Below are 23208 nucleotides of genomic sequence, written 5' to 3'. Positions count from 1 at the left end.
AAAAAAAAAAAAAAAAAAGAGCCATCTATCTATGTTTGATAGGACTTTTAACATATTTATATCAAATCAAATGTTGAAAATTTATACGAGATCGTTTGAACTTGGACACAAGGATGACTCTAATGCAAAGCATGTTTATGATTGGACCAACCAACATTTAGATGTTGGGCTGTTATCAAATTTTGAAAGAAACATAAATATGTTCAAATTTATATAAAACAATAGACGATCCAATTTGTTTTTATAAAATCACCTTATTGCCAAGCAGAATTTGTTTTTTAGACTTGTTTAAAAATATAGTAGATATTATATTTAAAATTGTTTTTATTTTTTAAAATTTATGGTCAACACGTTAAAAATATAAAAATATTTTAAATTTTGATCAAGTGGAATGCATCTTTACCACGTGTTGTTAACGCTTCTGTCTATGTGGTCCCCCCACCCACCACTTCTGAGAACAGTCATTGGCAGTTGGCACTATATATTGTTCCTTGTCCACCAGAAGAGACAGCAACATCGCCACTATATTGAGAACAGTCAAATAACCAAAACACCCTTGAATTACCCCGACCCTTTGATAGCACCGCTAATGGAACCCCACCGGAGCAGGGCTCAGGATTGAGAGTGGACTCGGATGATGTAGTCAACAACACAGCGCAGCCTTGCTTGACTTCTCTGTATCGGGCGGAGCCGGGGGTAACTCAGAAATTATATAGGGCAGGCTACCTCATAATAGTTTCTTGTTCTTGTGAAGTTAAATTGCTGGCTATGGGCTCATCTAGATATTTCGTGAAAGGGTTAGTTTAGTACAAGTGAAAAAAATCCTTGAACGGCATCAACGTCAAAATATAATCGAAACACCAGATAATTTCCTTCAGTGTCTCAACGTTTTCGTTTCTCTGTCGTGTTTTATTTTTTCGTTTATTATCTTAAAAGTTAAAACCTCGAAAAACGGTGTGGTAAAAAATTCCAACCCCCTCTCGGTCGTTTCTTCCAGGTTTAAGCTTTAAAACACCGGTCCAGGATTGATACATCCAGGCCGTAAGCACGGTTTACTAGTTAGAGACTTCCGTTTCTTGTTTTAGTAGAATTCGTGCTCAATAAGTTGGAGTCCCCGGTTCACATGATCGAGTACAGAGTGAAGTGAAGTCTGTCTTTCTTTGTTTTCTTTTTTTGGTTCTCTCTCTGCAATTCTTCAAGTTAGATTAATTTCTTCTCTTTTTTTCTGAGAAATTAATTCGAACATGCAGCAATCAGGTAAGATTTTTATTTATTTTGTTTTAAAATGAATTACTGTGATAATATTCCGAAGATGATCAGCAATTTTTTTTTTATTGAAATTTGGAATGGAACCAGGGTATGATATCAATAGTCTGTTTGAAGAAGCACAAACGCGGTGGCTGAAACCAGCAGAAGTGGTTTTTATATTACACAATCATGATAAGTATCAGTTCACAGAGAAACCACCTGAAAAGCCAACCAGTAAGTAATTTTTGGTTTTTTTTTAATTAATAATTGAAAATTACTACTAATTAGTCACTTACAGTGTGAAAGTGTTGAACAGGTGGGTCTTTGTTTCTATTTAATAAGAGGGTTCTTAAGTTCTTTAGAAGAGATGGTCATAATTGGCGTAAAAAGAAGGATGGAAGAAGTGTTGGAGAAGCACATGAAAGGCTTAAGGTGCTATTTCAACGCCTTCAAATCTCAATATTCATTTCTGTATTGCTTCAACTCTTTGGCACATACAATCACCATTCACTTGTTTGTGTGGTTGTCATCATTTCCTTTTAAGTATATGATTATCGATCCCATTCACGGTATTAGGTATTAGATGCATCAATTATAAGGTTGAATGCATTAGAATGGTGTCCTACAAGGTGAAAATGGCTGTTGGACAGGTTTAGCGAAACGAGTTTAGTGTTTAATCTTAAAGTCCATGGAGTTCTGTGTATTGACATTTTTACTTGGATGATTAGGTTGGAAACGTTGAGGCTTTAAATTGTTATTATGCTCATGGCGAGCAAAACCAAAATTTTCAAAGACGCAGCTATTGGATGCTGGACCAGTGAGTATACTCTGTACTGTTATGCAACTATTTGTTTCCTTTTATGATATGCTGTGATCTTAGAGAATATCTCATATTCATGAAAGCTTTTGAGGCAAGTGGAAATGTAAGTTTTATGCAAAACACAGGAAAGCTAATCTAACATTATCCTCAGAATCAAGGCCATTCTAACAGCTCTCACTTTTAATGAGCAACAAATGGATGGTAAAAGTGTTGGGTCATGTCTGCTGACATATTACTTTCTTGGCAGGGCATTTGAGCACATCGTGCTTGTCCATTATAGAGACATCACTGAGGTGAGCTGTTAGCACCTATGCAAAAACAACAAATTCTGTAGCATTTCTTGTTTCAACGTAATATATGACCTTGCTATTTCCATCATGCTTGCTCAACCGATCACTCGCAACCTCTCTATTTTAGCTGCCTATCAGTCCTTTGGTTTGGCATCAAATAATTTCTGGTCAAATGTTGCACAGCCTGCTATGAGTAGCAAATTAATGTCAACATTCACTTATTTGTCTACAGGGAAAACCGTCTCCTGGATCTGCTGCACAGCTATCACCCATATTCTCATATAGTCCTGGCACTAATACTAGTCAGACTCAAGGATCTACCTCTGCAATTAGTAGTGTATACGAACCATATCAGAGTTTTTCCAGTCCAGCATCTGTAGATGTTAGCTCTGGATTAGGTATCAAGGACAATGGGGTGGATAGGACAGCAGAGTTTTCTAGTTCTGCTAATAATGAGGTTACTCAATTTTTCCGAAGGCTGGAGGAGCAGTTGAGTTTGAATGAGGACAGCGCTGAAGAAATTGGCCCATTTGGTGCTGAAGAGGGAGCCATAAATGATACAAGAATTCTGGAATACGTAGGTAACATCTCCAAAGAGGATCAATCTAAGAATTTACTTCATGGATCACAGTATATTGTTGATTATCAATCTTATGGTGGACTTGCTGGAAATCAACTGGAGAGAAACAATCTTGCACCTCTTCAGGATGCAGGTTTGTTTTGTCTTTATTCAGTGCTTGTACTCATTTAAACATGACATTCTTCTTCTGCTAGTTTATCGATGCTGCATTATGTCTGGCTGCATGTAATTTTATTTTAATCATTTCATTTGTATCCTTATGTCATGTTTAGTATTGGTAAGCGTCTTTTTTTCTATATCTGACATTAGTTTCTTATTCGTTTCATTAGTTTCATTTAATTTTATTCAGTGTCACTAGCTTAAAATTTTGCAAGTCCAATTCTTGAGTGCAATGTTTTATTTGCTATTGTTCTGGGTTTCAGTTTTATTAATTTCTATGACTTAGCTCAGGTGGTCATAAATGGTCTGATATCTGTGGTTCAAATCTTACCTGTTGAGAGAGAGGCATACCAGAGATTCCTGAAGAGGTTTTATTTGACAGACAGTTTGTGAGTAAAACTCTCACCATATTACTCAAATAAAATAAGGGAAAATAAAATTCCCTCACAGATGAAGTCCAATGGATTTGTTTTGGTATTATGGTCAATAAATGGTTGAGAGGAATACTAGAGTCGTGATTTGAAGGTGAATACAATATACATCTTTCTGATTCTGTAATTTTTCCCAATTTAAATTCGAGATTGTGGACCTGATACTTGTCTTTCTTACGGCATATGTTGTAGTTCTATTAGAATCACACTTGTGTTGAAAAGCGAAAAGAATTTCCAATGTCATCAGATGTTGAGGCTTGATGAGGTTGAGGCACTGAGTTTCATTACTCATCAAGTTGCTATTCGGGATATTTCAGACTAACTTGTACAAGGCTCTGAGAATTAATGGATTAAAAGTGATCTCTTGATCATGGATGCAGAGGTTATTCATCTTCCAAGGTCCACATTTTGTCCAATATGATCCTTTTATTTTAGTTGTGGTCTGACCACCAATTATTCTCTTGTTCTTTGAAAACCTGGAATTTTGGACTTTTGGCAACCAGCTTGCTACCTCCTGAAAACACTTCTTGGAGATTCTTTAGTCATTCCTTGCTAGTGTTACTCCATGCTTGTTCTTGCATTGGTGCTGTAAATGGAAACTACAAGATCTACTAAGTTTTTGTTTAGGTATCTGCCTTCATTTCTTCATTGATGCATAAATAATATATAATAGGAAAGGAAGCAATAAAGAGCTGCTAATGGCTTTATGGTTTTTAGGTGATAGTGGCGCTTACCAGCAATCATATTCACATTATTATACAGATGGAAGTGAAGAACCCCTTCCCTGGAATGAAGGGATTGAGTCCTATAAGACTTCATCAGGCATTGAGTACCAGGTGAAATATATGGACACTGTAAATGGGCATATAGCTTTCTGTTACATCTTTGATATCCTCTTATATTATGGTTGTATTGTTTATGGACGGCTGTATTTTTCAACAGGAAAAGACCAAGTCCTCTTTAAGTACAGAACCAGCTCAAGAGCAAGAAAACTCTTATTGGATAAATTTCGATGAACCCAATGTCATAAACTGTATGATATCTTATTCCCTTAATAGTGATTGGCATTTTAATTTTCAGCATCTAATGAAATTGCATCAAGCTTTTAACATTTTTTCATATTACCAGCTTCTTTGTTGCTGCCTCAAGACGTTGAAAAATTTGAACTCCCTGCATATTCTTCTGTGATAGAAACACATGAAAACAATTCCAACTTCTACGCAATGCTATATGACCAAGACCATCTTGGAATACCTATTGAAGCAGATTCAAATTTGACAGTTGCACAGCAGCAGAAGTTTACTATCCATGAAATATCCCCAGAATGGGGTTATGCCACTGAGGCTACAAAGGTATGAGTCATCAGATTCCATGAACTGCTATGCTCTTTACAACATTTCTCATTATTCATTCATTGAGATGGCAGTATTATTCCAAGAATTCCTGCTGTGTAGTTTGAAGAATGCACGAACTTATTAATATGCATGTAAAAATAGGCTGCTCCTTCAGTGCAACGTGACATATTTCTAATTTGATAGTACAGTTTTCCTTATTTGTTTCTGGATGTGTTCATCCATTTCTTTTGCATTTATGCTTTCACAGATGCATCCATCTGACACCATGTCATGTGAGATGTGACTAGTTTTATGCTACCTGACAACCTATTTGCAACCATCCTCATTCTTCACCAGGATAGAAGGAAATGGAGGAAACAAGTTCCCTTGTAACTTATTCCTAGTTTATGATCTGGCTAAATTGGTTCCTGAATTCAATGAAGACAGGTTTTAAGAGATTAAAAGAACATGACTATATATTCCAGGACACTGGGGTGCTTGAATGCAGCATGTACTCCATGATCATGTTGCAAATAAATTATAAAATCAGTGCAGGACCAGAATCATCTTATGCTTGTCTGATGCCAATTCTAAGTGATAGATGGCTGCACTCTCTTTCTAGGCTAAGATTAATTCAAAATTTCATGGACAGCAATCCCAATCCTGGTTCTTATTGGTACCATTTGGAAAACCAGATAAGAATATTTACTGGAAGTTCAATTGTCCTTCCTAATAACTTGATGTTTTGGTGAACCTTCTTTGAACTACCAATTCGCTTGCAAACTAAACAGCAAGGATCTCATAAACCTTCCTGATGCACCACTGGACTTCCATCACTTTGATATTATAACAAGTTCAATATAACTCTTTCCACAGGAATATTTTTTAAATATTTTCAAATAGTTCTATCATGCATTGTTTTGAGGAGTTTTTTTCTTTTTAGATCTCAATTAAGAAATTCAAGTCCAAATTTTCAAGCCTTGATTCTCAATGCAGGTCATCATTGTTGGATCGTTTCTTTGTGACCCATCGGAGTCTTCATGGATGTGCATGTTCGGTGACACTGAGGTTCCTCTTCAAATCATTCAAGAAGGTGTCATTTGTTGTGAGTCTCCTCCCCACCATCCCGGAAAGGTCACTCTCTGCATTACTTCTGGCAATCGGGAGTCCTGCAGTGAGATCAGAAGCTTTGAGTACCGAGCCAAGGATAGTAGTTGTGCTCACTGTAACTTATCCCAGACAGAAGCTACTAAGAGTCCAGATGAGCTATTGTTACTTTTCAGATTTGTGCAGATGCTTCTGTCTGATTATTCTTTGCAGAGAGGAGACTCTGTAGAAATGGGAATTCATCTTCTGAGAGAATTGAAGGCTGATGATGATACATGGGGTGATATCATAGAGGCTCTCTTAGTTGGCAGTGGAACTTCATCCATGACAGTTGATTGGCTTCTGCAACAACTTCTGAATGACAAGCTGCAGCAGTGGCTTTCCTCCAAGTCTCAGGAAGGACATGATCAACCTGGGTGTTCATTTTCCAAGAAAGAGCAAGGGATCATTCACATGGTTGCTGGGTTAGGCTTTGAGTGGGCCTTAAGCCCAATTCTCAGTCATGGAGTCGGTATAAATTTCCGTGACATTAATGGGTGGACCGCTCTCCACTGGGCTGCTCATTTTGGAAGGTAACTTGAAACCTGATGTGATTTCATAGTTTTTTATATATTGATTTTGGCTGTAGAGATTGTTGGTCTTGAAAAAGAAGAGGAGGCTTACAACTTATAGCTCTAGGGAATATCCATGGATACTTTCAACAAAAGGAAAGAGCATCTAGTTATAGACCTGTAACTTCCAGTATATGTTTGGAGCTCTCGAAAAGATTGAGTTGAGTAGTTTTGAGACAGCAAGAGATGGAATGGCAGAATTAGCTTCGAACTCACCAATTTACCAAATGAACTAAAACAGAAAATGATTACAGATGATGTTGCTAGGTTATGACGTAGAATGTATTAAATCTCATACCAAAATTGTTATTAATTGCCTAGTAGTTTTTGAATGGTGATCATTATTTTCTGTGACAGGGAAAAAATGGTTGCTTCCCTTTTAGCTTCTGGTGCATCAGCTGGGGCTGTGACTGATCCTAGTCCACAAGATCCAATTGGCAAAACCCCAGCATCCATTGCTGCCACCAGGGGGCACATGGGACTTGCAGGTTATCTTTCAGAGGTGGCACTAACTAGCCATCTTTCATCTCTCAGACTGGAGGAAAGTCAGCTTTCTATAGGCTCTGCTGAGGTTCAAGCTGAAAGAACTTTAGATAGCATCTCAAAGGAGAGCTTTGCTGCCATTGAAGATCAGATTTCACTTAAAGATACCTTGGCTGCGGCACGGAATGCAGCTCTGGCAGCTGCACGAATACAATCTGCTTTTCGTGCACATTCTTTCAGAAAGCGATTACAGAGAGAAGCTACTAGTTTAGATGAGTATGGTATCTGTGCTGGTGAAATTCAAGGGCTTTCGTCTATGTCAAAGCTGGCCTTTCATAATAATTCCCATGTCATTAATTCAGCTGCATTATCCATTCAGAAGAAATATCGAGGATGGAAAAATCGCAGGGATTTTCTAGCACTTAGACAGAAAGTTGTGAAGATACAGGTGCTATATCTATTCACCACAGATCTAATTTTATCTCTGTTTTTCAAAATAGCATGTAATAAAATCATGACCAGTGTGCTTTAGTTAGCATGTAGACAGCTTGTGTATTGATGTATCAAATGGCACAATCAATGAGCCATTGAGTTTATAACATGCATTCATTTTGATGAGTACAGCAACCTGGATTGAGCACGTTTTTGGTATTTTGGCAGGCTCATGTGAGAGGCTATCAGATTAGGAAGAACTACAAGATAATATGCTGGGCTGTTGGAATTCTAGATAAGGCAGTATTGCGGTGGCGACGCAAAGGAATCGGTTTGCGAGGTTTCCGGAATGTGATGGAATCCATTGATGAAAGTGAAGATGAGGATATTCTCAAGATTTTCCGCAAACAGAAAGTGGATGGAGCTATTAATGAGGCTGTCTCACGTGTGCTAGCAATGGTTAAGTCTCCAGATGCACGTCAGCAATATCATCGGACACTGAAACAATTCCACCAAGCTAAGGTAAATAGATCAGAAAACTGTGTTTACACTTTACATGGAATCTGAATGTCCATGATTTCTAATGCAAGTGGTTAATGTGTTTTTTAAGCCTTTTAGATCTAAGCATCAATTGATTGTGCAATTGATGGGATTTTTTTGAACAAGCAATTTGATGGAATTAACAAGAAACAATTGTGTAATTTTGTTCCTTTTCATGCGTGTTCTTGAAATATGATGAATCACATACCTTGTTGTTTGAAAATGTTATTTTTAGCCTAATTACACAGTTGAAAATATAAAGTCAGGTATGAAGGGGTGGATAAATTGTGAGTTCCTGCCATTTTATCTTGATTCAACCGTAAAATTTTAACAGGATAATCGCTTCTACTATTATTTCACCATGATTATACCAACAGAGTCACCGTTTGATTCTAGTGTTTCTGTGGTGGACAGATGTTGATTTCTTTTGGCCTAACTTGTGAATTCTTCAACCATTCTTGCAGGCAGAACTTGGTGGCACCAGTGAACCAGCAGCGTCTACTTCTCTGGCTGATGAGACTGAGATGGAAAATGATCTTGTACCATTTCAAGTAGAAGCAACTTCTGATGTACTGTACTTACCGATGTTCACTCTAGTTGACTGATCTTAAGTTTGGATTGGAGGGTTCTGGATTCAACCGTCTATAATGGCTTTTGCATTCACAATAGTCTTTAGAATGATTAGCGCATTATCCCATGTTGCTTGGTTAGATGCTGCTTGTAAGTGCTGTAAATGGTCTCTGGTGAGTTTGATGTAGTTTCTATTTTCTCTTGGAAACCAATATAAATTCTTCAATATGTAAAGTCATAAATCTAACCCTATTGTATATGCATAACCGTGTTGATTGTCCTGATCTCTCTCTCTCTCTCTCTCTCCCTCTCAATAGTACAGCCTGGTGAATGGTGGCAAACAATGGTTACCTCAAGAGGTATGGACTTGACTCAAGATATGGAAAGATTTTTAGGTTCAAGCCTTGTCATTGAATAGAGATGACACTGGATAATTGTCCAGCGGGGGTTAGAATTTTTTTTTCAACACAAAAAAAATTATATTGGTGTTGTTAATGTTCTTTTTTCAGTAAAAATACTATATGGAAATTGATTTGATATAGTTTGGTTGTTTTAGTAGGTTTAAAGACAACTTGAATAATTGATAAAAACACAATTTGACTTAAAATATATATTTAAAATGAGATATTTTTAATAAACATTAAGATGACAATATATTTTATCAACCTAGATCAATCTGGGCTAAACCGTCAAGTTGTATACTAAATCATGAGGTTATGATAAAATTATAAAAAAACAAATCAAAATATATTATGAAACTCAATTTTCAATAAAGTCAATGTTGAAGATAAAACTATAAAAAATCAATTAAAAAATGATCCAAGTCTGTCCGGGTTAACTTGTCAAACTCGAGACCCGGGTTATGACAAAGAAATAACTCAATAAAAAACAAATTGAAACCAATTATGAAACTCAATTCTCAATCAACATAGTGTTGAAATATAAAATTGAAAAAACAATATATTAAAAAAAGGACAAAAAATAACCCGGGTCAATCAAGGTTAACCCGTCAAACCCATTACCCGAGTCATGAAATTTAAATAACATCATAGAAAGCAGACCAAAATAAATTATGAGGTCTGATTCTCTATTAACCCAATGTTAAAGGACGAGATTGAAGGAAAAAAATCAATTACGAAAAGGAAAAAAAAAAACTCGAGTTATCCAAATTAAATTATCAAACTCATAGTCTACGTCATGAGTCTAGAATAATCTTATAAGAAATAAATTGAAAAACAAATATGTAACCCAATCTCCTCCGACAAGTTTAATATATATATATATATATATATATATATATATATATATGTTCATTACAATAACATGGGGAAACAAATTATTCAAGAACAACAAGGTGATGTTGTTTAGTTTTTAGCCAACTAAACAAGGAGTGACAAAATAAGGTAAAAAAAAAAAAAAATAACTACTAGTGTGAGTCATTTCGAGCCAACATAATAGATATGTATTATTGACAATAAGAAATGAGTTAATTCGGATTAACCTAACAAATTCATGTCTTAAGTCATGAGGTCGAGATAATTTGATAGAAAAAAAAAAAACTAAAGATAACCACAAAGCTATTTTTAAAAAAAAAATTCAATGTTGAACAATGGTATCAAATAAGTAAGAAAAAAAAAAAAGACTTCAACTCCTATTAACTTTTCAAACTCGCGATCCAAGTCATCAGACCAAAAGTACCATACATGAAAATATCATGTAGTCCAATCCATAGGAAATAAAATGTTAAAGGATGTATTGAAAAAAAAAATAAAAAAAATAGCAATTAAAAGAATAAGGGTTAAAATCGAAAGAAAAAAATAAATTAGAGGGCAACAAAAATTTTCATTTTGAGAGTTTTATTGAAAAGAAAAAAAACATTAACAAAAGGAAAAAAACTAAAAGAACAAAGACTAAAATGAATAAAAAAAAAAAAAACAATACAAAATTAACTTGGATTGAAGGGTGAAATTAAGTAAAATAAATTTTTTTATAAAAGAATCAATTAAAAAATAAGCAATCAAAAGAATAAGGGTAAAATTAAAAATACAAATACACGATAAAAAAAATTGAACATATAAAATTTTTTAACGTGTTTTTTTACAAAAATATGTTAAATGTAAATCAAAAAACTTATAGACACGTCTAATTAAATCAATCACAAGCTATTTTGTAAAAAAAATAAAAAAAAAAAACCCATCAATGATAAATAAAAATATAATTGAAAAAATTAAAAAGACGAATGTAGATGAAAATATTTAATATTGCAGTATGGATCATTTAATTGGTTGATTTTAACGAGTTTATTTATTAAAATTAATTTATAACAAAAATCAACAAACACATAAAATATATTGAATAAAATAAAATAAAAAACATTTTATACAAGGCTACACATATTAAAAATATTGTAAATTTTTTTTAAAAAAATAAATTTAATCTATATAAAATATATAAAAGATAATAGATAAATTACATTAACCTTATTAAAAAAGCAAACACATTCAATATAATTAAAAAAATAATTGTTATTTAAAAAACTAAATAAACAATAAAAAAAATTCATAGAGAAGAGAAAAGGTATTAATCAAAAACATAAATGAAAAAAATTATTTAAAAAAACACATAATAAAAAAAAAAAAAAACATGGAGTCTTTTTTCCTTAAAAAAAAAAAGATTTATGCTGGCTCAAGAGCTGGTATAACTTTGATTCTGCATTTCAAAACCGTTTTTGAAATAAATTGAAAATTTTTTATTTTTTATTAATTTTAAATTAATATATTTTTAGTGTTTTTAAAATATCAAAAATAATTTTTTAAAAAATAAAAAAAATTATTAACATATATTTTAACACGAAAAAATTATTTAAAAACTAGTCACAACTACACTGTTACACACGCCTAAAATGCCAGTTGTGGGGCTTAAAGGTCTGGTGAAAGATTTGTACCAGAACCTAGTTCCCTCGTGAGCCAGAGTCTCAAAGGTAACTCTGGACATCTCGCTAACTAGGCAACTGAGATGGAAGAATTCACCATATTGAGGATCTTAGTCATTGTTAAAAGGAAAAAAAAAAAAAAATCTTCCCTTTATGTTCGTAAAATGAAGAATTGATGTTATTGGAGCTTCACTAGTAGAAATGCAAGCAAAAGGAACTACGACGTGTCTGCGTCGCCTGAAAATGGTAGCCTCAGTGCAAAATGCAATAGACAGCGCACTATGGATGGTTGTCATTTTGAGATATTACATGGCCACGTGGCTTCTTCCCAAACATGATATGCTTCCAGTTAGAGGGTTCGACTAGATTCATTTCATTATCTGGCATGTTTTGTCATTTCTCCTCCCGTCCATATCGTATTCATAGCCTAACCTAATTAGCCATGGAAGAATCAGCCAAGAATGTGGAGCTCGTTGATCCAGCAAACAAGAAGCTCTTAGCAGAGAAAAGAAACAAAGAAACCTCTTGTGATGATGGTCTCCTCCCGGATGATAGTGATCAGCTTCTCTCCAAGGTACTTTCTGAGGTAAAAACATCTCTCTAGAGGAGTTTTGAAATCATTTCTTGTGTCTGATTTGGACTTTCTTGAAATAATATCTTTTCATTTGTCGTATTGGTATATTTGAACACAGGAGGGGAAAAAAAAGATACAAATATGGTAGATTGATTTGCTTTTGTTGTATAATCCGTACATATCATGTCTCGTTGTCTTGGTTTGAATGTAACATTAGAATTGACGTAGCTAGCCCCGCATGTATTAACAGTTGGAATCACTAAAAGGGGATGGTGCCAAACTTGTGCAATCTGAGTTATCATCTGCAACGGAGGATGTAAATTCTCCTGCAATCGGTGAAGCGGTGTCAAAACATGGGGAAGAAGGTCCTGCGTATGGTGGCAGCAGGGAGAATGCTGCAGCTGAAGAGATAGTGAGAGAGCTAAGAAAAGTGAGGCGGCAGAATTTTGTTACTCATTGCCTTCTTTCAGTGATGATTGTCCTCACTGTTGCCTGGCAGGTATCTGAGGTGTCCCTCATTTTGAAAGTTAAAGATGGGTTGAGACACCCGTTTAAATCCTTTGGAAGCATGTTAACTGGGATGCTGAAAGATCCCAGAGCCAATGACCAAGATTCAGAAAAACAGCAGTCAGAAGAGGTTCCTGTCAACGTTCTTCCTCTTTAAATTATGGAGCTTCCACATATCGATTTAGGTTGTAATGGCGAAAGGCACTCATAACATCTCGAGTGCATTTGAAAGCGAACCCAGGAAGGGTAATCTATCATGCTCTTCCCTGCTATATGATCTGTAATGATTCATCACTAAAGTGAAGGGCCAGAACTCTGCCTATCCCATGTATTATTGTAATTGCATGTTCAGATTTTCTAGAAACCAAATGTTAAGTCTTCATGGCATCCAGGTATAAGCAAAGGCTTTTACAGGGGAGAGGAAACTATGTAGACTCGTCTAAAATGCGAGCAAGGCCCGCTTCTTTTCGAGTGAGCTGCTGCTGTACTGCAATCGAGATGCATTTGAGAGTGACTGCAAAACGAAATCATTAAATAATCAACATCGAGTGTTTCAAGCTAACCGAGCTCATGTGTTCCCTTCTTGTAAAGAAACAGTTAAACGAGCTGCGTATACCACAAGCTTGTTGAACAGCCTATTCTTCCAAACGAACGTTGAATAATGATGTTTCATAAATTAAGGATATTGGCCGATGAGGAATAGAAAATGGCTATGGCCATCGTTTGGCAACAATAAAATCTTCTAGGTAACATTTACTTGAGAAAATTAAAGTTTCCCAGTTCACCTGGACTGCTATGTACGCTCAATATCCAGAAATGCCGAGGCAACCTCATATTTCTTTGACCATAAGGCCAGATTTCTATGTTTTGGTGTGCAGGGGGAGCGGAGCGCCAGAGATTTTTTTGGATACTGAACAAGCCACAGGCAGCATTAGCTATCTAAAGCACCACACGGCGAAAAACTACACAAAGTTCAATATCTTATTGCCTGTGTTCAAGCTGAGACGTCGTAAAAACAATAAGAAATGGAGCACAGCAGTGAAATTCAGCTTCAGCTATCAGGAAGAATTTGCTTTGACAACCAGGTCAGGCTAAACAGATTCGAAAATTGAAAATTGCATCTGGAGCTTTCAAAACATATTCATCACAACAATTTTTTCATATCTGACTAGCCAATAATTGCCCCTCCATGGAGGCGCGCCTAGCTAACCACCATGATAATTAAACATAGAAACAATGGCTTTACTCGGGTGATTTAATGTGGATACAACCCACATGCTTAAGTAGTAGAAAGAGACGGCAGCTGTTGAAAGCAAAATCTGAAACACCGAAACCATGAAGTTTAGAATTCAATTTTTCGGAGAATGTTTTGAAATCTCCAACACCAATTTCTTTAAACAGTAATCCAACAAAGTATCTTTTACCAATTCAACCAGCCACAATATAGCAATCTATAAACTTTGGGAACAAAGTAACATTAAATAAAACCAACCAAAAATCCCAGTCTCATTTAAAATGCCTGGAACTGAACAGATATAATGAAAGATGTTTAATCCTGGACATTATGAGCAAATTAGAATTGGAGTGACCATTCTTGTCTTCAAGCATAGTTCAACCTGAATATGTCATTGAACACGTAAAAGCTTCCCTGTGGAGTTGGCATTAAATGGAACATCTGAGAGCAGAATGTACGACAGGAAATTTTAGTTAGGAGAATAAAAGGAAATATTTACCTTTTGGTCCCAGAATGGCAGATAAAGAAATAAATGCTTGATGGAACATACACCACAAAATTAAACTTCTAAAGATTTAAAGATCACATAGATCAATATAACCATCCACCAAGTACTTTAACAATGCTAGAAAAAGGACAGGAAAAAAAAGAGGTCAGCGCCATATCATCATATGCTAACTTAACACTAGCCTTCGAAATTACATGCACGAAGAATTCAGATGGACCAAATTGATAGATGCCAATATACAAATGATTAGAGAACCCGTCCCACTTACAGGAGAGCTCATCCTCTACCTGCTAAGCATATGCATGTCTATCAGCTAGTTAAAAGTATGCACTTAGGACCCAAAAATGTATAAACCATAAACAATGAACCTTAAGACAAGTGAAAACCTTACTACTTCCCACTAGTTCACTGACAGGAAGATGTCAAACAAAATTAGCAAAACACATCCAAAACCTTTTTCAAAACCACCTAAATAACGAGCTTCTTAAAGTCCTCATAATCTATCTTACAACAAAGCGAGCTTCTGACAACACATGCATTCATCAAACTGGTTTCATCACAAGAAACATACTGAAGACCAACTCCAAAGACCACAAAGAGTTAGGGTTTTCAGTTTGAGCTTTAGAGCATTTACTCCAACGTTTAACTGCCCTAGTCTAAGAGATTTAATCATTTGAAGTTTTATCCAATGAAATGAATAGCCACCTATGAAATTGTCGGAGGTTGAGCACCAAACAAACTTTCAAAGAACAGAAAATGTAAGTGTCTAAGCATCTCATATATATCGAATAAATTAAAAAACCTTGAGCAACAATTGGAAACCAGGGAAAAAGCACTTGGTTGAAAATCATACAGCAGCCCAAAGAATTTGCATAAACATTAAGAAATGGTCCAGCCCAAAAGTATTTGCAGAAAAAAAAACCAAAATAGTTCAACCATTGTAAATAATAGATTAAAAAAATGGGTACCCAAAAAAAAATTCATTTCAGGTCCCTGCTATTTCAAGAACTTAAAAGGCCTTTTAGACTCTAGACACGCATAAAATAGATACAAATACAATAATATAACTGGAAATTTCTAGAAGGCGCCCACAAGTAAACCCTAGATCTAGCAAAACAAATAAATAATGAAAAATAATCAAGAAAACAAAACACAAATTATTATTTCAAAAAAAACTTAAGATCCTCACAGCAACAATTAATTTCAATCAGATCGTGAATAAAATCTGTAAAAATCACAGATCAATCCAAGCACACCTCAGAAAGAGATTAAAAAGAAATACCTGGCTGAACTTGAGAGCGTGCTGTTCGCCGGCGAGCTGGAGATTACCGGAGACAAAAACAAGCATACCACCAGCAGGACCAGAAGGCTGGCAATCAACGGTGGTGATGAGATGCTTGCACTGCTGGAAAGGGAGAGCAATAAGTTTAGCAACGATATTTTGGGATCCCTGCGTCTTTTGACCTTCAAAAGTAAGCATGGAACCGTCTTGATACAGATTCGCTAATCCAGCTCTGTTCGCATCGAACGTAGAATAGTAGTGCTCAACAAAAGCCTTTGCTACTTGGTCTGGATCCATTCCAACCGATTCTTCCCTTCTCTTCTCTTTGTTTCCCTTTCGCTCTCCCCCTCTCTTTCTTCTTCTCTTCGTTTCACGGTCAAGTCAGTGAGAGGGAGAGGGTGAAGGGGATGGGGATGGGTTTTTTAATTTTGATTTTATCTGATCATCCAACGGTTAGGATTGAGAGTTGGTTGGAAACGCAAGGGATTTATTTTGAAGATTGTACTGTACACATCCTCTTATTTATTAGTATTTATTTACTGTCTGCGTCCATTCAACGCAAGCTTTTTCTTTTTTCTTTTGTTTTTTTAATTACTTTGGGAGAATGTTGTTCGACAATGTGAATTTTGAAGTATTGGCATTTTGTTTCAGTGCTTTTAAAAAATTTTAATTTTTTTATATTTTTATTAATTTTAAAATAATATATTTTTAGTGTTTTAAAATTATTTTGATGTGTTGATATTAAAAATAATTTTTAAAAAATAAAAAAAATCATTAACATGTATTTTAGCATGAAAAGTTATTTGAAAAGCAGTCACAACTACATTGCCTAAATAAATAAATATTACATGGTAGGAGGGTAGGTCAGGTGCTTTTTTTGCAATCCATCAAACAGTATTTTTTTAATTTTTAATTTTAATTATTTTTATATATTAATATTAAAATAAAAAATATTATTTTAATATATTTTAAATAAAAAAACATATGCAAAACTATTCTTTTTATCTTTGTATCGGGAGAATAACTCAAAGGTCTTCTAATTTAATAGCATTGAACCTTTTAAAAAATATATATTTGATTTTATGAGAGTAAAATATATTTGACAAAGAAAAAATATCCCTAATTTTATTTTAAAAAAATATATTGATTTTATCAAAGAGAAAATAAATTTGTACACATGTGGGATAAACGCTCGATTAAGTCTAGGCATATTGAGTCTAGTGGTTCACTAAGCTTACTGCTTATATATGCTAGTGCTTAGTGTTTGACTGAGCTCAAAAATGATAGATTATCACCTGGCCTCTGGTTCCTCTAAAGGAGAATCCAAAAAAAATATTGTTCCATTAGTAACCTTATAAGTTTGTGTATTTTTTATGCAAAGATTTTTTAAAATTTACTAGTAGTAAATGAGAACCTTTTTACCTTCCTTGTAGGATTTGGTTGTCCCACACAGAACTGTTGAAATTTTCTTAGCCAAATGGCTTATCTTTATTAAAAGGGTTGACCCTTGGGGAACAAAGTGATGACTTGTATTTAGTGCGGTAATTGAGTGAATTATTGGAGACCTAAAATGAAATGAAAAGTTATTCATTCAACGATGTGGGTAGAAAGATATTTTCTTTATAACCCTAATCGTTATTACCTCTATCTTTTTACTTTATGTAATTTCTAAAAAATTACTTTATTTGAAAACTACAAACTTATTTTAGCTCTAATCCAAGTAGACAAACTCATTTCTAGGTATTTTCCACCACCAACTTCTTTCTTTTTTCGTCTTAAACCAAAATATAGACCAAAAAAGAGTTAGATCTATCTTTAAAATGAGGGATGTCTTTGCCTTAAAAAAAGTTCAAGTTCCAACCTAAGAATAAGAGAAGTGGTAGGGGTAGGGCCCATCAAACTGAGCCATATAACTAGAGGGGGTGATACTCCAGCATCCATCTTTGGTAGAAAATAGAGTAACTCTCCTCATAAAAGTCCTTATCTCGTCATCACTAGGGATTTCTAGAAGAAAATAAGGTTGCCTCAGACCCCTGAAAATGACATTCCAAGCACTTTAGGTGCAGAGGACATGGAGTTTGTTTCTCGTCTTTAACCAGGAGACTAAACAACTCAAATGCATGACTAGGCTAAGTGTATCAGCTAGGAAATCTTTGGCTCTGCCCATCATTATTTTGAGATTAAGGCCTCTTTTTACATATATATGATAAGGTATTCCTTCCTTCTTAAAAGTTTCATTAAAGAAGTGTTCAGATACTATTAGCTAGGTTCAAGCTAGTTACATCTAAATAGATGGATCATTTTGTTCGTTTTTGATAAGTTTTATAGGCTCGTCAGAATCGAGCCTACAGTCAATGTCTTAAGAAGTCGTTACCATCTATGGTGGCAATGACATGCATTGGTTTTTTACCTTCACCAATAAACCGATAGGAGTCATAAAAGGAACTTTATATAGGAAGTCTGCACATGTCAACAAATAAATAGGGAGATAACTCATTGTAAGGTATAACAGGCTAGTCAGTCCTAGAGGTGAAACGCAACAAATTTAGGGTTGCTTCCATTACTGGAAGGTCCCACCTCATGATGTAACAACAAGCTTTATCTGAGCTCAGAAGAGAAGAAAACACATGTTGTGATCGCCTTGACTTCAACTGAGTATAAAGTCAATATGATAGCCAAAGAATATTATCAAGCTTCTTTGTAAAGTATGCAGCTTCATTATTCTCTTGTCAATAGAGATATGTGCAACCGCACTAGTGAGGATCCAGATCCATCCTTTCCATGGTAAATTATGTAATCATATTAGAAAGATTGAGTTCATCTCATCTTAAAAGGTTGTGAAACTGTTGCCTTGGATATCACCTAGAAAAAGAAGACATTGTCATTATGAATAATTTAATTCATATATATAAAACTTACATTCTTAATCATTGATCATGGTATAATTTTTTATTGCCCTTTAAAGTGTAATCATCTTGATCACATTTCTGTTGAGATCATGATCTCATTCAAAACAAGGAGAGAATAGAGTTTCTCTGAAAAATATATTTTGGATGGTTGACAATCAAACCTCACATGTTTTGCGATTTAAACCAACATTCCTCTATTACTTGTTGAAATATTTTCAAAATATTAAGGCTCCAACTATATTCATGAAGTTGGCAAATGCCTAGTCTAAATTTGCTTGTCCCATTAAACTCACGAGCAAATAAAAGAAATCATACCAGGACGATCAAATTGTTGCATAGCTTTAGCTTTTCCTACTTATTGAAGAGTTGTTAAAACCCTAATGGAGTAAATGTGTCAACAACTATAAGAAGGTTCATTACACGTCCCGCTCTAGAAGTGTTTGTTATCATCTACCTTTAATAGTGATTTGGGATGGCAATAAACCAGTTCTAGAAGAACTATCTATGAATTTTTTATCAGGTTCCCACAAATGTTGTCGATACGCGACGTCGGGCGACGACTCCACTCATTTTTGTTTATTTAACAAAAAGATTTTGTTATGATTATTGGGGAAATGAAAATTTTATTGGAGTCGCCATCTAGTAATTTGAGGGAACTAGAAATCCCAAATTAAACACTGGTTCCAGAGATTCGGGTACTGGGTTAGTTATGATTAAGGGAAGGTAGACACCACCCTTAAAACATCCTTTCAAAAGAAAGGTTACCCTTACTTGTGTGTTTTTTATTTGATTTAAATGCTATTATATTTCGAGCTTATTTGCAATTTTGTTTTTTTAAAATAGTTAACGTTGGTCCCTAAAAATAGGAGACGCGTTAAAAAAATGACATCAGTCCCTAAAAATAGAAGACTTGTCTAAAATTATATTTCGAGCTTATTTGCAATTTCCTTTTTTAAAATAGTTAACGTCGGTCCCTAAAAATAGGAGACGCGTTAAAAAATGACATCAGTCCCTAAAAATAGAAGACTTGTCTAAAATTATATCGACGTTCAACCCTAAAAAGGAGAATTGCGTCTGTGTTACAAAAAAAAAAAGCAAAATTTATGGACATAATCCATATTGTTTGGTATTTAAACTTTTTATTTGACATCGGTCCTTTTCTATAAAAAGAGATGTGTCGACAAACATCGTTCATAGGAGATGCGTTAAAAAAATGATATCAATTCCTAAAAATAGGAAATTCATCTAAAATATTGACGTGTCAGCAAATAACGTTCGTAAGAGAAAATCACATTTTTTTTAAAATGATTTTAGGGTTTTTTATTTTTTATTTTTATTTTTTATTTTAAAAAAAAATTATAATAAACACACACACACACACACACACACACACACATATATATATATAATTCACGTCCTGCATGAACAGTAGGACGTGAATTATAATTCACGCCTACTGTTCACACAGGAACAGTAGGGAAGGAAGAAGAAGGGGAAGGGGGGAAGAAGAAGAAGAAGAAGGGTGGCTTACCTGGCTGAAGGGTCGTGGCTACCGTCACTATTCTGGCTGAGGAAGGTGTGCTGCCGGTGGTTGCAACAGTGGAGCTGGAGGAAGAGACGTTGATGGCGTCGGTGCTGGAGTTGCTAACGGTTGGAGTTGTTCAAGTCGCCGCTATGACGAGAGAGTCACCACCTCTGCTGCTGTTTCAAAGGATTAAAGCCCCTAGAAGAGGTGGTTGCTGCCTCTGCTGCTACTGTTGAGGTTGCGGTAGCAGAGAAGAAAGAAGATGAAACAGGTCTGCAGAAGTGAGAGAGAGAGTCACGGTGGCTGCTTGGTGGTTGTGCCTGCTTCCTATGGTGGAGCTTATATTTTTTGTGGTATGTAGGTCGGGTGTGTTGGTATTCTCGCCGGAGAAGGCAGCTGTGGAAGAGGCGGAGAGATAGAAAGAAAAATAAATGTGCAGAAACCGGAAGAAAAACTGGTTTTTTGGCTGACTTTGGACCCAATTCTCCCTTTCCTCAGGCCATGAAATCCACCTCTATTTATAGGCGGTGGAAGAGGGCAATCTTGTCTACATTGAGGAAAAATTTCAGCCTTTGATTCAGTTGGGAAGGATCCCAACCATTGGCTCAAAGTAGGTATCATGAGTTGAAAATCTGCAGACAAAAACTGATTGAGTAGGCCTCTTTAGGCTGTCACCAGTGCTAATATATTGTCATTTAGCCCAACCTGATCACATGGGGTTGTAGAAAAACTACAGAGGATCAGTTTCATATAAGATTTGGTAAATTCGGTGGTCGTTAGGTACATTAAATGCAGTAGCAAAGTAGTCAACCAGACCAGCTTTTCAGGAAAAAAATAAAGAAGATAATGAACAGTGATTTTTCGTCAAAGTCTATTTCAGTCCTCTCTCTTTCAATTGAGCCCTAATTAACCCTAAACCTTTTTATTTAATGCCATTAGCCCCCTAATTAACTTGGTAAAAATTAAATTTGGTCTTTTAAAATTCAGATTTTCTCAATTAAGTCCAAATTAAACTTCCAAACTTAATTTTTCACCAATTAAGCCCCAAATAAAATTAATTTGACCCATTTAAAGTATAATTAAGTCCTTGCACTTAATTAAATCCTTCAATTGGACCTAAATTAATTCTTAAACATAATTAAAATTTAATTCAGCCCATGACTAAATAAAATTGGCCCATTAAAAATTTAATTATGTCATTGAACTTAATTTTTGTGCAAATTCATCCAATAATCATTTAATTTGACCTTGAATTTGCATTTTTTCTTCATTTTTGGGCACAATAAGGTACAATTAGGCCTTGAACTTCCTCCAAAATTGCAGCTTGATTCCCCGATTTCCTTTCTCCACATTGTCAGCCTTTATTTTTTGAAAAAGAAATTGATTTTTTTTTTGGATTTTTATAAATAATAATAGAAATAAAATAACATTCAAGAAAATCTTGGTGAGTCCAAAATTGGGTTACAACAGTTGCCCCCTCTTTACAATGCTTACGGTGCAAAGGCATTGGAAAATTCATTTTCTTTTGACTTTGCATAGTAAGTTTTGTAAAGAAAAAAACGATGGTGGTATTGAAAAAATATATAGATTTTCAGTTGGTCCATTCTTCTAGGCGACCTGCCCAAGTGAAAAACATGAAAGTGTTTTCAACAATGGTTTAGTGAAATACATGAAAGTGATTTCAACAATGGTTTTGTGAACAGACCCGTTGTGAAATACATGAGAGTGATTTCAATAATTTTTTTTTTACTACCACGATGATAAAATGCGAGGAAACTCGCAAGTGGTCTAATTGTTCCAGGCGACCTGCCCGATGATAAAATGCGATGAAACTCGCAAGTGGTCTAATTGTTCCAGGCGACCTACCCGATGATATAATGCGAGAAAAACTCACAAGTGGTCTAATTGTTCCAGGCGACCTGCCCGATGATATAATGCGAGCAAAACTCGCAAGTGATCTAATTGTTCCAGGCGACCTGCCCGATTGATAAAATGCGATGAAACTCGCAAGTGGTCTAATTGTTCCAGGCGACCTGCCCGATGATAAAATGCGATGAAACTCGCAAGTGGTCTAATTGTTCCAGGCGACCTGCCCGATGATATAATGCGAGAAAAACTCGCAAGTGGTCTAATTGTTTCAGGCGACCTGCCCGATGGTAAAATGCGATGAAAATCGCAAGTGGTCTAATTGTTCCAGGCGACCTGCCCGATGGTGAAATACTTGAAAGTGATTTCAGTAGTGAGCTTTAGGGTTGATGAAAACTTCTAAAGGAAGTCATACCTGTACGATTGAGATTTGATTTGTAAATCGATCTCAAAGATGATGAAAGCTTCTTAAGAAAGTCTTATATGTACGGTTGGGATTTGATTAGTAAATGGATCCCAAAAGATGAGGAAAGCTTCCCAAGGAAGTCTTGTATCTACGGCTAAGATCTGATCTTCTATTGAAAATGATGGCAGGAGCAAATTCCCTATAAATCATGCAGTATTGGGCAAAAGACATCATCCACTTCTCACATTTTCAATACTCTCAAAGTTCTCAACTTTTGAAGTTTTAACCATGTCTTCCTCTTCTTCCAATGCTAATCCAAACCTTGCTCCTGCGGCAGAGCCTGTAGTTTGGCGTACTACTTTTGAAGTGAATGGTCGTCCAGTTACAATAGAGGATACTGTAATGGACAATGAAGATATTGCTTTAGCCGTGGTTAGAGACATGATCCTTCCTCGTGATGAATTAATACTGGCAGCCAGGACCGATATTGAAGCAGTGAATCAGTCACTTGCTCTCAGTATCAGGGCTACTTCGTCTTTGGTGAGCATGGCGGAGCGTCTTCATGCCAGAAGACTTGAGTTGAATACTCAAATTCCTGAGCTCCATAATCAGATTGAGAATTTAAGGAAAAGGCTCCATGATGAGAGACGTCACAGAAACGACTTGGAGAGGAGAAACGAAGAGCTCAATGCACGTGTTGACTTTTGGAGGGACTATGTTAACACACGACACCTCGAGTTCGAGGAACAGATGGAACGCATAATTAACCAGTTTGAGGAATTTTGAGTAATGATGGATCATCATCGAGCTGAAAATATCCCTAATCATCCTCGCAGTGTTTAACGTTTGTACTTGTAAAC

General features: G+C 35.4%; 3 protein-coding genes across 7 annotated transcripts; 2 read left to right on the top strand and 1 right to left on the bottom strand.

The window, feature by feature from the left end:
- Window positions 1-527: 527 nt before the first annotated feature.
- On the top strand, window positions 528-9067 carry LOC118043486 (calmodulin-binding transcription activator 4). 4 transcript variants are annotated; one of them, XR_012171098.1, is made up of 14 exons: window positions 529-1257; window positions 1357-1482; window positions 1565-1680; window positions 1977-2065; window positions 2316-2361; window positions 2591-3071; window positions 4246-4364; window positions 4471-4561; window positions 4657-4880; window positions 5859-6541; window positions 6938-7511; window positions 7724-8017; window positions 8500-8778; window positions 8928-9067. XR_012171098.1 is itself a non-coding variant. In XM_073412207.1 (13 exons), exons 1-13 carry the CDS (start codon window positions 1245-1247, stop codon window positions 8638-8640), a joined length of 2952 nt encoding a protein of 983 aa, XP_073268308.1. In that variant the 5' UTR covers window positions 528-1244; the 3' UTR covers window positions 8641-8889. The 4 variants fall into 4 exon arrangements, 2 of the variants coding, with proteins under 2 accessions (XP_073268308.1, XP_034907372.1); XR_012171097.1 differs by having other exon boundaries at window positions 8923-9067; XM_073412207.1 differs by lacking the exon at window positions 8928-9067 and having other exon boundaries at window positions 528-1257; window positions 4291-4364; window positions 8500-8889.
- Window positions 9068-11619: 2552 nt separating this feature from the next.
- On the top strand, window positions 11620-13007 carry LOC118041958 (uncharacterized). 2 transcript variants are annotated; one of them, XM_073404694.1, is made up of 2 exons: window positions 11620-12111; window positions 12362-13007. In XM_073404694.1, the coding sequence occupies exons 1-2, from the start codon at window positions 11980-11982 to the stop codon at window positions 12773-12775; spliced, it is 546 nt and encodes a 181-aa protein (XP_073260795.1). In that variant the 5' UTR covers window positions 11620-11979; the 3' UTR covers window positions 12776-13007. The 2 variants fall into 2 exon arrangements, with proteins under 2 accessions (XP_073260795.1, XP_034905356.1); XM_035049465.2 differs by having other exon boundaries at window positions 11646-12123.
- Window positions 13008-13938: 931 nt separating this feature from the next.
- LOC118041978 (nuclear transport factor 2B) lies at window positions 13939-16091 on the bottom strand. Its single transcript, XM_035049483.2, has 2 exons — window positions 15643-16091; window positions 13939-14293 (listed from the first exon to the last, which is right to left on the bottom strand). The coding sequence occupies exons 1-2, from the start codon at window positions 15937-15939 to the stop codon at window positions 14219-14221; spliced, it is 372 nt and encodes a 123-aa protein (XP_034905374.1). The 5' UTR covers window positions 15940-16091; the 3' UTR covers window positions 13939-14218.
- Window positions 16092-23208: the final 7117 nt, after the last annotated feature.

This window comes from Populus alba, chromosome 1 (genome assembly GCF_005239225.2).
Source record: "Populus alba chromosome 1, ASM523922v2, whole genome shotgun sequence".
Classification (NCBI taxonomy): Eukaryota; Viridiplantae; Streptophyta; class Magnoliopsida; order Malpighiales; family Salicaceae; genus Populus; species Populus alba.
The sequence above is the reverse complement of the archived record's forward strand: the minus strand, read 5'-3'. Positions and strand labels throughout refer to the sequence as shown.

Coding starts and splice junctions, on each gene's coding strand:
- LOC118043486 (XM_035051481.2), top strand. Junction 3,072..4,245: donor TGCACCTCTTCAGGATGCAG/GTTTGTTTTGTC, acceptor TATGGTTTTTAG/GTGATAGTGGCGCTTACCAG. Junction 4,562..4,656: donor TGAACCCAATGTCATAAACT/GTATGATATCTT, acceptor TCATATTACCAG/CTTCTTTGTTGCTGCCTCAA.
- LOC118041958 (XM_035049465.2), top strand. CDS start 11,980: ATGGAAGAATCAGCCAAGAATGTGGAGCTCGTTGATCCAGCAAACAAG. Junction 12,124..12,361: donor TCTCCAAGGTACTTTCTGAG/GTAAAAACATCT, acceptor ATGTATTAACAG/TTGGAATCACTAAAAGGGGA.
- LOC118041978 (XM_035049483.2), bottom strand. CDS start 15,939: ATGGATCCAGACCAAGTAGCAAAGGCTTTTGTTGAGCACTACTATTCT. Junction 14,294..15,642: donor ACGCTCTCAAGTTCAGCCAG/GTATTTCTTTTT, acceptor TTCTGCTCTCAG/ATGTTCCATTTAATGCCAAC.